General features: G+C 45.8%; 1 protein-coding gene across 1 annotated transcript; it reads right to left on the bottom strand.

Annotated features, from left to right (window-relative positions):
* Positions 1–1,038: 1,038 nt before the first annotated feature.
* On the bottom strand, positions 1,039–4,493 carry LOC139543422 (nodal homolog). The gene is made up of 4 exons (XM_071349530.1): positions 4,148–4,493; positions 3,807–3,964; positions 1,350–2,123; positions 1,039–1,191 (listed from the first exon to the last, which is right to left on the bottom strand). The coding sequence occupies exons 1-4, from the start codon at positions 4,491–4,493 to the stop codon at positions 1,039–1,041; spliced, it is 1,431 nt and encodes a 476-aa protein (XP_071205631.1).
* Between the last annotated feature and the right edge of the window lie 8,580 nt (positions 4,494–13,073).

Genomic DNA, 13,073 nt, shown 5'->3' with positions numbered 1-13,073 from the left:
CCTTTTGTGTTACTATTAAATAAGATAAGAGTATGCAACTTTCTAAAATATCCCATGTTGTTAAAAAATACAAGTCCTGTGAAAACCATAGATGGAGACGGAAATAAATTGAGGATTTATTAAACAAAAGGTTCATGTGACATTTTACAGATATTTCGTCCTTTATGAAATAATACTTCTCGCATGAATATGTACTATTTTTTTAAACCATATGATTACCAGGTCACACAGTGGAATTAAAGTGCTTTAGGGGTCAACATTGACAATGGCAACTTAAATGTGTCCTTGTATCTGCTATTGTCTCAATCATGAGTCCTTATGCATAATACATGTATGCAGTCAGGAGATCTCAGTTTAAAATCCTTTCGAGTGATTCTCTTGATCCTTTTCAGTGCTTGTGTTCAGAGTCTGCTTCAGTGTCCAGTACATCCATATAGTTTAGCATGGCTGAAGGCAGCAGCTGCCCTACTAGAATAGCCCTGAACTTTGAGGCTACACTCACAGTGAGCCCACACATTTGCACCTCATGTCACGACTTCAACCGAGGCAGGCTCTCCTTCCCGTTCGGGTGGCGCTCGGCGGTCGTCGTCACCGGCCTACTAGCTGCCACTGACTCTTTTTCCTCCCCCTCCTTATGTGTTTATTTGTATCACCTGTGTTCAGTTAATTGTTAATTAGTGTGGCTTTATTAGTCAGCCAGCCCGGACGCTTCTTTGTGCGGGATTGTTTCATTGTGGCTTTTGGATTTCGGGAGTGGATGTTATTATTGTGGACTGGGTTTGTTTATCGTGTCGTTGGACCGTTGTGTGTGACACCCAGTACGTCCGTGTTGGACATTGTGTTTGCAAGTTGAGTATTAAAAGACTCAACATATTGAATCTCTGCTGTTCCTGCGTCTGACTTCGCACCTCCCGACACTCAGATCGTTACACCTCAACTGTCTTTGTGAGGTCTGCAGGTCGAGCAGAAACTGGTACAGAGTGATGTTCTCTGGGAAGGAAAGTGCCTATGGGGTGTTCATGTTGGCAGACATGCTGATCAGTGGCAGCCACACTCGTCCACCACCATGCCCTCAAAGTGCTGCATCAGCACCTCGCTGTTTTCGTAATACAACATGGACAGAGGGGCCAGGTGGGTGGGCACACAGGATGGGCACGGGACCCGGTCTGAGAGGTGAAGCTTCAGTAGACTCTGGAAAGAGAAGAAAAAGACATGTTAGTACAAGTGAACTCACAAACAAACAGGAAATCATACAATATTGTAATAGGAAACAAATCAATGGCTCTATTTTAAATCTATTTCAAACATGTACATTTTCAGCAGTGATAATGTAATGTTGGTAGTCTTACCTGCATGTAAGCATGGTTGGTGGGGGTGAAGGTCTCGTCCACTGGGGTAGGGCAGCTGCCCTCACAGCGGTAGGCGTTATAGCGCTTGGGGTAAAGAATCCACTCACTCCAGCCTATCTGGTCAAAGTCCACCCACATGTCTACCTTCTTGCACAGCGGGCCCTTCCTCTCCTCGGTGTGGGCCACGCCAGGGGCCACCCCAGCCACTCCTGCTCTCTGGTGAAGCCCGTGCCTCTTCCTGCGCCGGGCTCCCTTTCCTCCCTCTACGCTGACAGCAGGGCCAGCTCCAGCTCGCTCCCGGTCCAGAGTGACGTACTTGGAATGTTCAGCGGTGCGGATGAGGGTGGGGGCCCTCTTCTTTGTCTGGTGCTTGGAGAAGACCACCATCATGACCCGGTCGGCTGTGGGGTGCAGGACGCTCTCCAGACCCTTCTCTCTCTCTGCCCTTCCCTCTTCATGGCCAGGTGCGGAGCCTCCCTGGTGCAGCCAGTAGTAGCGGAACAGGGTGGTGACGTTGAACACCCTCCAGTTGGATGTGGCGGTCAGGGAGCTGGGCTCTGCCCTCAGGCATCCCAGGAAGAGGCTCTCTGGGCATGGCGGGCTGGAGCAGCGGCCACTCTGGGAGTGGTACAAGTCCACAGTAACATGCTCAGAGGCAGAGAAGGTAGGCAGGCGGATCCGCAGCTCAGAGCGCTTGATGTTGTCACTTGCAGAGATGGAGGACGCATCAAAGGTGACAGACCACCTCCCACCGCTCTGGTGACAACCTGGAGAGATAACATAGAAAATGTGTTGTTATGTGTTAATAACATTTAGACTACGTTACCCAGCAGGCTATGCGGGCGCGGGAGATGGTTAAAGAATGCCTTGCATGGCTAAACATGGAGTTTTATAGCTGAAGTATATGTTCATTAAAAGTAGTTAAACCTACGCGCCGGTTTGTCATTATATAAGGAACAAACATAACATGGTGTCAGATTGGTAGTCGCTATGAAGAGACAGAGAAAAGAAAGGAGTAACTCTGCAAATTTCCGCGACGAAAATTGAACATTCTACCACAAGTCAAATGACGTGAGTAGTCGAAGATGCTAGCTTGCAAGAGCGAGGACAACGAGCCGCAGCAGCGAGAGTGACAGCAGCGAGAGCAAGGCTGCATTGGAATTTGTTGACGAGCAAGTTGATGAGCAACATACTGTGAAGTAAGAGAAATTGACACTGTTCCTGATCTCCGTCATGGATAGTGTTGATGATTCGTTACTAGAGAAATGAGACCAAGTCAATACTCTGGACAGGGTGGAACAGTATTTAGTAAGACAGTTTATTCAGTGTGAAGATATCTGGCAAGTCGTGCAGCACGGCCCCTTCTGTCTGATTCGTATGGAATCGTCGGAAAAAGAGAGCGCTCTAAACATTTCGTACAGATTATATAGGCAACAAGCAAAGTAGGTTGATCTTGTAGTCTGGCCTTCCGATTGGTCGATCTGGGTTGTGGGTAGTCCTGTCCGGGCCTGATGTCGACGTTCCATTGGCTCTTCACACAGTTCTTTGTCTTAGTCTCATCCAAAAGCATCCATCCATGTGCGTTTGTTTTCACAGGGCCCTATTCATGGGGGAGGGGAGTGTGTGTGTGGGTCTATGGTTATTTATAAGGGTACAAAGTAGTGGGGGTATAGTGGGGATGGGTGCATGTTGTGCCAAGTATAGCTTGTGTTGAGAAGTGGTTAAAACAAGTTACCAGTATCCATTACAATTTCTTACAAATCCCCCTCTTCACGTCTGATAGACGTGAATAAACTAGTTAAAATTTGTCAGAAGACAAATTTTGATTCCCCCTCTTCACGTCTCACAAGAGACGTGACATAAAAGTTTCTTAGTCCTCAAATAGATAGACAGGTCCAGCTTCCCCATCATCAAGCAATGGGAACATTTGGGCCCTTTCCTGATTAGGGTCTATTGCGGCAGTGATAACACGGCTAGCAAGCGTCCGCGCACATGGAATGCAACAGCATCCACAAAGTACAAGAATGCCCGCAAAAACGGAAATAGATACTAGGATAGAGGAAACCAGCATCTTATATTTACCAAAAGCATCCATCCATGAGTCCCACATAGACGTGTCCACTCCAGAATGCTGTTTCATCTTACCATTAAGGGTACGAAGTCCCTCCAATGCTACAGTCAGACTCCCATCCGTAGCTGTGTTGTTGGGAATGAAAGTACAACACTGTTCACCAAACATAGCACAGACCCCCCCCGTTCTGCCAATAACATATCAACTGCGATTCTATTTTGAAATGCCATCAGGGATGTAGCTGCCAATTGTCCATGGACCGCCTCAAAGCCTTGTTGAGTCCAATTGCCCAGTTTCTGGACATTAAAATGAATGTAATTAATTCTGTCCACATTTTTATTAACTGTACACCACCAGCAAAATGATGATTCAAAACCCGCGGCTACTTGGTCAACCAGTTTATACTCATCTGGTACCCCCCTGGGGACTCCAATTGCATCAATGTAAGTTGGGTCCCCAGCAGAAGGGCCCACCGTGCGCTTGGTCCTGTTAGGCCAATATTCAGGACCCAGAGCTTGTATACGGGTGAGCAGATATTGGACGCCTATGGGGTAAACAGAGATGGGCAACAGAAGAGTTACAAGTGCACAGGTACCAGTGGCATTGTGGGGAAGTCTGTCCAACAGACTAGTTCCCCCACACCACCACCACACATCAGCTCTAGACACTGGTTTAAAGATTGCCGTGAGCATGTGAGTGTACAAGCACCAACTATCAGGGAGCTTACCCAACAATGTCCCTCCACCTGTCATGGTTATGCATGTGAAGTTAGCTCTAGCCACACTGGAGGAGAATATCGGTTTCTTGACCACCGTGGTGACTACCGGATAAACAGCGTCCCACTGTGAACACTTCTCAGGTGGGTTGTCTTTGTCCATAAGGGGCATTAGACAGTCTCCGCTAATAGCGGCTGGGACTATGCGGAGCAATGGCCTAGCTCCCATGCAAACGACACAGCTTTGCAGGGTCATGTTAGCTGCTTGTTCGGTCAATAGGAGCCAGTTGTTATAGAAACCTGAGATTCCAGTGGCAGTAAGAATGGTATCATCAGGGGTGGTAGGAGTGGTGACCATATTAATAGGACCCCAATCACCCTTCCCCTTAAATGTTAAAACAGTAAACCGGTCAGTAATAGCAGAGGGCTGAGCCTGCTGTGTAATGCAGATTTTTACTGGCCAGTAGAGTAGATCCTCGCTAGAATCTACATGTGGTGCTAGTATAAAATCCTGACAACCCGTCCCAGTACCTGGTCGAATAATTAGTGATAGACCCCAATTATGCAATCCAGTCCTAGTCAGTGACAATCTTTGTCTCCAGATAAGAACTGCTTGCCCTAATGAATAACTAGACCAGTCAGGACCAGTCTCAGCGACCAGGCTCTTCCATGACCACTCCTGAAACCCCCCTCTTGTCATATACCAGTTAAATCTGGTGTATTCCAAAGCATGCCCTCCCAGGCCATTCCTAGCTTTTCCCAATAACCCCCAAGACAGTGTAATGGTGGTGGTCACATTAGCGGGTACACATAAGGTGGTGCTTCTAACCTCTGTTGGAGTGCAGGGTTGGTCTGTGGTTGTAGTGCTACGTTTGTGTATGGCAGGACTGGTGAGATTGAGGGTAATGTTGGACGTGACATTAGTAGTTGTAAGATGTGAGAGGGGTGGATGTGTGAGCTGTTGTATAAGCCATGTGAAAGTTCCTAGGGACACCCCAGTAATGATTATCAAAATAACAAACAAGGGACCGGAAATTCCCAGTTTCTCCCAGGGATTGAGATATCCCGGTCCTAGGCGAGTAGCCTTAGTTCGTGGAAACTGGGGCTGGCGTCCCATTTTCACCAACTAAGGTTTGTTTGGTTGGAGTCGAATTGAGATTGGCCAAATCGGCCCTGACTTCAGTCAGAGTTCTGGAAGGAGTTGGGGCTGGTGTACAATGTGTAAGGTGATGCCAAGGTGCGCCCGATTTACCTTTGACCTGGACTGAGTGTGAAGTAACCTCCTTCACTTCGTACGGTCCAGTCCACCTGGGTTCTAGCCACTTTCTCTTGTGGACTTTCACCCTTACCCAGTCACCAACTTTTACCTTCCGTGGTGCCGGATCTCTCGTCAGCTCCCCTTCTTGGACCTTGTGAATCTGTTTGGAGAGAGCTGCAGAAAGTTCCGTCAGTTTTCTCACATATTCAGACATTACAATTTGTTGTACATCAAGGGCGGGCATATGACCTCCCTCCCTTGGTGGACCAAGCATGACTCTACCAGTCATTATCTCATGAGGAGAGAGATTGGTGCCTGCACCTGGCGAGGCTCTCATGGCCATCAATGCCAGGGGCAGGGCTTCAACCCAAATCAACTTCAAACCTGCACATACATTTGATTGGCGCGTTTCACAAGGCTTTTGAGATTGTGGCCTGTACACTAACCCAAACTTGTGCACAATACCCAATCTTTCCTCCACCTGTCTCAGGTGTTGGTTACTGAAATGGGACCCGTTTGTCGGATCGGATTTGCCTTGGAACTCCATACCTTGGTATGAGTTCAGTCTGCAGCCACTTAATGACTGACCTGGCATCCTCACGTGCTGTTGGTATTGCCTCGACCCATTTGGAAAACCTGTCTACCATTACCAAAAGGTTATTTTTGATTTTTTGATTATTATTATTATTTTTTATTTTTTTAACAGTGCTGAACGTGAATTCTTTGCACATCAGATATGCTGCAACCCCATGGTGGGTGTGGATTTCCAATGAATGGCACATTACCAGATGAGCTGTTTTTTTTTGTTTTTTTTGTCAGGTGCTGTTAAGGCTGCTGCCACTTAGAGATCTGTTTTCAAGAGTGCAAAAGCCTTTGATGCTTCAATAGTCCAGGTCAGTGATGAGTGTAGGTTAGTGGTGGCCAGCTTCAGGGCCATGGGGCATATTCGTCAGACATGCCCTGGAAGGGAGGAGGTGGCTGCTGATTTGGGTCTGGATTCGGGTGGTTGTATGCGGGTTGAAGGGCCGCACGTGGTTGATACATCATTGGCCTGACTCCCCTTCTTGGTCTAGGGGCGTTTCCTCGTCCCCTATTGGCCAGAAACTGGCTTTGGGCCGGGGTTATTGGGTGCGGACACTGTCGCACCATGTGCCCAGCTTGTTTACAATTATGACAGCTTCCATAAGATCCAGAGTACCTCTGGGGCTGTCCCCATGTGGGTGAATAGTTTGATTGTGGTAGTGGGTAGTAGGGTTGTAGTGGTGGTTCCGACGAAGGGTATGGCTGAAGCGGGTAGGCATACGGCAGTTGGAATGGCTGCTCCTGGGGTGGGTGTATAGGTGGTCCCTGCTGGGTGAAGATGGGTAGTTGTTGTTGCTGTATCATTTGGGAAACAGTTTTTTCAATAATTTGTGAGATTTCTTGTTGGTCTTCAGCCACCATCTGTTTCTTGGGTTTCTCCCCCTTCTGAGCCTCTTTCAGTTGCAGTTTCAAAAGTTGTACCTGTAGGGACTGGACTTGTGTTTCAGCCCCTCCCTTATCCTTGTTGTATTGGGTGATGTGGTGATGCACATGGGAGTTGAACTGAGCCTGGGGAAGTGCCATTAACCCCACAGTGCCCCTGAGTTTAGTACAGACCTCGTTTGGAGCTCCGCTCACCACCATCTCCTTCCACATGCTGACCATGGTGGCAGTGTGGTCATATGGTTCTTCGTGGACAGTTCTCCATGTGGTTTTTGCTCTGTCGAGGTAGGCTGCCGGTTGTTCCCCTGTATTGATGGTGAATGATGAAAGGGTTGCATGGTTTCGTTCTGTGGGATATGCCCTTCTCAACACTGCCCACAATTCCGCTTGGAAGTCTTCCTGGGCCAGTGCAGCCGGGGCTGTGGCAAGATCTGCATCTCTTATCAGAGCACTCATGGTGGTATGGTCTGTTGCTCTAGCCAGAAGGGCCCTCATGTCACCTAGACAGAGCCGTAGACCTGACGTCAGTGTTTGCAGTTGAAGGAGCCATGCAGAGGCACCCCCATGCAGGCTGGGTAATTGTTCCATCAAAGTGGTAAGGTCTGTCATTTTCCAGGGTTGGTATTCTTCATGCCCTCCGTCCGGAGTGGGCCTCAACGGCATCTGCATCTCCTTTCCTCCCCGTCCACCATGTTGGGGATCCCAGTCTGCCCTGGACGAGACACCCCTGCTGTTCTGTTCCCTGAGACGTACGGACTGTCTGATAGGTTCGACCAAATCTGTCACCTTCCCCAACATTACCCCTTCTATATGGTACGAACCTTCTCCACGTTCAGCATCTTCTATCATAGATTTGGCCCGTGCCACTGAGTCCCTGATGTCTCGCTCCACCTCCTCTTCATCTTGTCCTAATCTGTTCTCACCTTCATCGTCCTTGCTGTGGTTTCCCCTTAATGAGGCCCCAGAGGAGCATTGTCCTGGTGGCGACCATGACCCTTCAGAGACTATTTGACTATCCCCCCGTGTTCTGTTTCTGAACCAGTCTGGGTTTGGAGTGGAAGAAAACTGAATCAGCTCTCTGTCTTCTCTCTTCAAAGGGCCTGGTTGAGACCCACTACCCCGTCCTTGTGGGTAGGTTGGTAGAGACCCACCGTGTCCCCGTAGTGAGGCGGGGTTCGAACCCCCCCACGTCCCCTGTGTGTACGCTCTATCCCTTTCCTCCCTTTCTCGATGATCAGGCCTCTCTTCACACACGAGTTGCCCTTCTTGGATCCCCAAAGTCATGCTTCCTTTTAGGTGTCCTTCATGCACCACAAACACCGGTGCCTGTACCACAGCAGGGGTCAGAAAAGGGTTTTGAGGGAGGTGGGTAAATGGATTTTGAAAATAGGGAGGTGGTTTTATTTTCTCTCCCTGTGGCAGTTCTGGGTATAAATGGGTTGGGGCCGATGGGGCTGCTGTGGTGGTAGGTGGGGCGTCATTATTGTTGGACATGCCCTCTTTGGTGTCAGTTGGGGCTCCAGTGACCACCCCCATCATGTCAGGTTTTCTGTAAGGGAATGCTCTTCTGATTTCTTCAATTGCCCACATGCCTATTTTTAGTTCTGCCTCTGCTTTCTCCCTATGTTTTGTACCTTCCTTTGTGAATAAGTGGTTCTTATTCCTTTCAACTTCACTTTCTATCCCTTCCTTCACTACTTCCTCTAATTCTTTCTCCATAGTGAGGAGTTGCCCTTTTGATGGGGCCGCCCCACTAAGGTAACCTGCCTGCGTCCATTTTAGCCTCACTTCCTCCCACACTTTTTAAACTATTTTATACTGTATTTTCCCCCCTGCTCTGTCTTTCATTCTCTGATCTAAGTATTCATTGAATTTGTGTTTGGGGACGGTGGTCGTGGCCATTTTGTAATTAAGCTATGTCTGGATCTATTCTATTTTTTATTTTTATTTTTTTCCTTTCCAACACTATTTCAGCTTTATCCTTTTGGAACCATATATTAGTATATTCAAGCGCTCCTAAAATAATTGGAATAAAGATTTTAGGAACTATTTCCCAAAAGTTATTATTGGTTTTCACTTTTTCGATTAATTAAATACTTTGCCAAAGTATTTCGGCAATATCCTTTTGGAACAATATGTTAGTAAATTCAAGCGTTTCTAGAATAATTATTTAATTAATTCTAGGACTCATTTTTCTCAAAAAATATTATTATCACAATATTCAACTAATTAATTAAATACTTTCCCAAAGTATTTAAAACGTGTCCTTTTGGGACAATATATTAGTGTATCCTAGCGCTTCTAGAATAATTATTTAATTAATTCTAGTCCTTAAGGCAAACCCAGCAGCACGAGAGGGAAAAAATCAAGTCAACTTATTAGCACAAAATAGCTTCACAACAGCCCACCCATTTTGACTCGGCGGTCACTTTCAACACAGCCTCAATTTAGCATATCCCTAATTAGTAGCAATCGGCCTCGTGGAACGTTCAATCACTCACATTGATTTGGCGAGTTCGGGTTTAATTCCTATACACCTAGTTCAAGCAATAACTTCTTACCAACGCTCCTAATCGAAAATTAGTTATCGACTAGTCTCGGTTCTGCTCATGCAACTTATTTCATCAATTCCTCACTGGTACATCAGACTATTTGGAATACATTCAGAATAACACGCATAGCCTTCTGTCTACTGGAATGCCAACTCCAGTAGGCTCAGGTTCGCTATTACCAACTTGATCACACAATATCACATTTCATAATTTCACATAATTTCATCAATTCCTCACTGGTATATCAGACTACTTGGAATACATTTCAGACAAAATTCATTTAATTCCTCACTGTTATCAGACTACTTGGAATACATTCAGACAAAATTCATTTAATTCCTCACTGTTATCAGACTACTTGGAATACATTCAGACAAAATCCATTTAATTCCTCACTGTTATCAGACTACTTGGAATGGGATTTTTAACGCAGATATCCTTTTTTTTTTTACAAATTTAAACAGAAATTCATACTCACGCCAGTACTCCTGATCTCAATTTAGATATTGGCTATAATACAATATACAGATTTTGATTAAACCGGCTCTGCTTACCTTATAGTTTCGAGCTCTTAGATCAGTTTCCTGGGTGAGTTGAATCTCCGATATCTCCTGCGGACAAGTCACCCGTCCTTCTGGAATCTGTCTCAAACTTGTCTTTTCTCTCATCAACCTTCTATGGACCGAATTCAAAGGTGTCTAACCATCCTCTGCTACCAAGTTCTGTTGATGATTCGTTACTAGAGAAATGAGACCAAGTCAATACTCTGGACAGGGTGGAACAGTATTTAGTAAGACAGTTTATTCAGTGTGAAGATATCTGGCAAGTCGTGCAGCACGGCCCCTTCTGTCTGATTCGTATGGAATCGTCGGAAAAAGAGAGCGCTCTAAACATTTCGTACAGATTATATAGGCAACAAGCAAAGTAGGTTGATCTTGTAGTCTGGCCTTCCGATTGGTCGATCTGGGTCGTGGGTAGTCCTGTCCGGGCCTGATGTCGACGTTCCATTGGCTCTTCACACAGTTCTTTGTCTTAGTCTCATCCAAAAGCATCCATCCATGTGCGTTTGTTTTCACAGGGCCCTATTCATGGGGGAGGGGAGTGTGTGTGTGGGTCTATGGTTATTTATAAGGGTACAAAGTAGTGGGGGTATAGTGGGGATGGGTGCATGTTGTGCCAAGTATAGCTTGTGTTGAGAAGTGGTTAAAACAAGTTACCAGTATCCATTACAATTTCTTACAATAGGCTTAGTCCTCCTACTCCTATGCAGTTAACAGGCAATTTAGCTGACAATTGGAAACGTTTCAAGCAGAGATTCAAAATCTACCTAGCAGCCAGTGGTGCAGGGGGAGATGATGACAAATTGAAAGCTTCCATTTTTCTGCATGTTATTGGAGAGGATGCATTGGACATTTACAATAGCTTTCAGCAAGACGAGGCAAACTTGACATTGACTGTGCTAATGGCTAAATTTGAGGAGTACTTTGTACCAAGCCAGAACGTCACGTTTGAGAGATACAAGTTTTTCTCTCATGATCAGAAACAGGGAGTCAGTTTTGACCAGTATTTGGCTGAGCTGAACACACTGAGCAAAACGTGTGAATTTGAAAATCTGAAAGACTCACTAGTGAAGGACAGGATAGTCTGTGGCATACTTGATAATTGACTCAAGGAGAGATTGCTGCGTGAGCAAGATTTAACTTTGGATAAAGCAGTGAATATGTGTCGAGCAGCTGAAACCACCAGAGCACAAGCTAAAGAGCTGTGCAGGATGAGACGTCAGTGTATGCAATAAAAAGAGAAGAGCAATACACACAACGCCTTACAAAACAAAAACAAGCAAAAGAGAGAAATCAAAACACTACATGTGGAAAATGTGGATTTATCCACAAGCCCAAAAAATGCCCTGCATATGGCAAATCATGTAACAACTGTGGGGAAAAATAATAATTTCTCAAAATGCTGCAAAGCTGAGGCTACAAAGAAAAAGGTTCACACAGTCGAGGATATGGAAGAATTCTTTGTTGATTCTGTGGAAATATGCAATGCAGTAAATGCTGAATGGATTGTGCCATTGACTGTGAATAAAACTATAATACCATTCAAGCTTGATACTGGAGCACAGGTAAACCTGTTATCGCTGGATGACTACAAAACACTGAAGGTGAAGAGCAAAATACACCCGGTGAAAATGAAGGTTACTGGTTATACTGGGGAGAACATACCAGTCAAAGGTAGCTGCATAGTAACTTTACAGCATAAAGGAAAACAGTTCAGAGCACAGCTGCTGATTGTGGAAAAGAGTGTACAGCCTATTCTAGGAATCAATGCATGTGAAAAGCTCAATTTGTTGAAAAGAGTGTATGTAGTGACATCACAGACTGAAAATGACCAAGAATCACTATTGGCTGAGTATGAGGATGTGTTTGAGGGTCTTGGATGTTTACCAGGAGAACACAACATATGTACTGATGACAAAATTACTCCAGTTGTGCATGCATGCAGAAAAGTTCAATTTTCACTGAGGAAAAAGCTCAAAGAGGAACTCGGACGCATGGAAAAGATGGATGTCATCACAAAAATGGATGAACCTACAGACTGGGTGAGCTCACTGGTTATTGTGGTGAAAAAGAACGGCGATCTCAGGATATGTCTAGACCCGAGAGATGTCAACAAAGCAATCAAGATAGAGCATTTCAAGTTGCCAACCAGAGAAGAGATAATGTGGCAGTTTGCTGGAGCAAAGTGGTTCAGTAAGCTTGATGCCTCATCAGGATTCTGGCAAATGAAGCTAGATCATGCAAGCTCAAGGCTATGCACATTCAACACACCTGAGGGCAGGTACAGATTTCTTCGTCTACTATATGGGATTCTCTCAGCGCCAGAGGTCTACCACAAGACAATCCACATGATCTTCGAGCACATTCCAGGAGTGGAGACTATGATGGATGACATCATCATCTGGGGGTCCACTAAAGAAGAACACGATGCGAGAGTGAGACAAGTGCTGGACCTGACACGGAAAGTCAACCTAAAACTAAACAAGGACAAATACGAGTTTGGTGTGAAAACACTTACCTTCGTGGGAGATGTACTTTCAGAGGACGGAGTCAAACCAGACCCAAGGAAAACATCAGCCATCAACAACATGGAGCGCCCGAAGAACAAGGACGATGTGAGACGCTTCATGGGCATGATCACCTACCTTGCAAAGTTCATACCTCAACTGTCAGCACAGTCCGCTCCACTCAGATGTCTTCTGGAACAGAAAAATGAATGGGAATGGTCCCATGAACAGGAAAAATGCTTCAAAAACCTAAAGAAGACAATCACAGAAGAGCCAGTGCTCAGGTTCTATGATCCAGAGAAAAGCACAAGGATTTCTGCAAACGCGTCACAGTTTGGCCTGGGAGCAGCTCTTCTGCAACAGCATGACGACACATGGCAACCCGTCGCTTATGCATCCAGAGCCTTGACAGGCGCAGAGACAAGGTATGCACAAATAGAGAACTACTAGCAAGCACATACGCTTGCGAAAGGTTTCACCAATACGTCTACGGACGAGACGTCGAAGTAGAAACCGACCACAAACAATTGGTGTCAATCATGTCTAAGCCACTGAATGATTGTCCAATGAGTATCCAGAGAATGTTGATCAGACTGC

This window comes from Salvelinus alpinus, chromosome 18, assembly GCF_045679555.1.
Source record: "Salvelinus alpinus chromosome 18, SLU_Salpinus.1, whole genome shotgun sequence".
NCBI lineage: Eukaryota > Metazoa > Chordata > Actinopteri > Salmoniformes > Salmonidae > Salvelinus > Salvelinus alpinus.
The sequence above is the reverse complement of the archived record's forward strand: the minus strand, read 5'-3'. Positions and strand labels throughout refer to the sequence as shown.

Bases quoted from the DNA above. Each gene is read 5' to 3' on its own strand.
- LOC139543422 (XM_071349530.1), bottom strand. From the start codon at position 4,493: ATGGTCACCACTCCTACCACCCCTGATGATACCATTCTTACTGCCACT. The intron at 2,124-3,806 runs GTAGCCGCGGGT...TTCTATGTTATC, and splicing joins AGTATAAACTGGTTGACCAA to TCTCCAGGTTGTCACCAGAG. The intron at 1,192-1,349 runs GTAAGACTACCA...TTCTCTTTCCAG, and splicing joins CCAACCATGCTTACATGCAG to AGTCTACTGAAGCTTCACCT.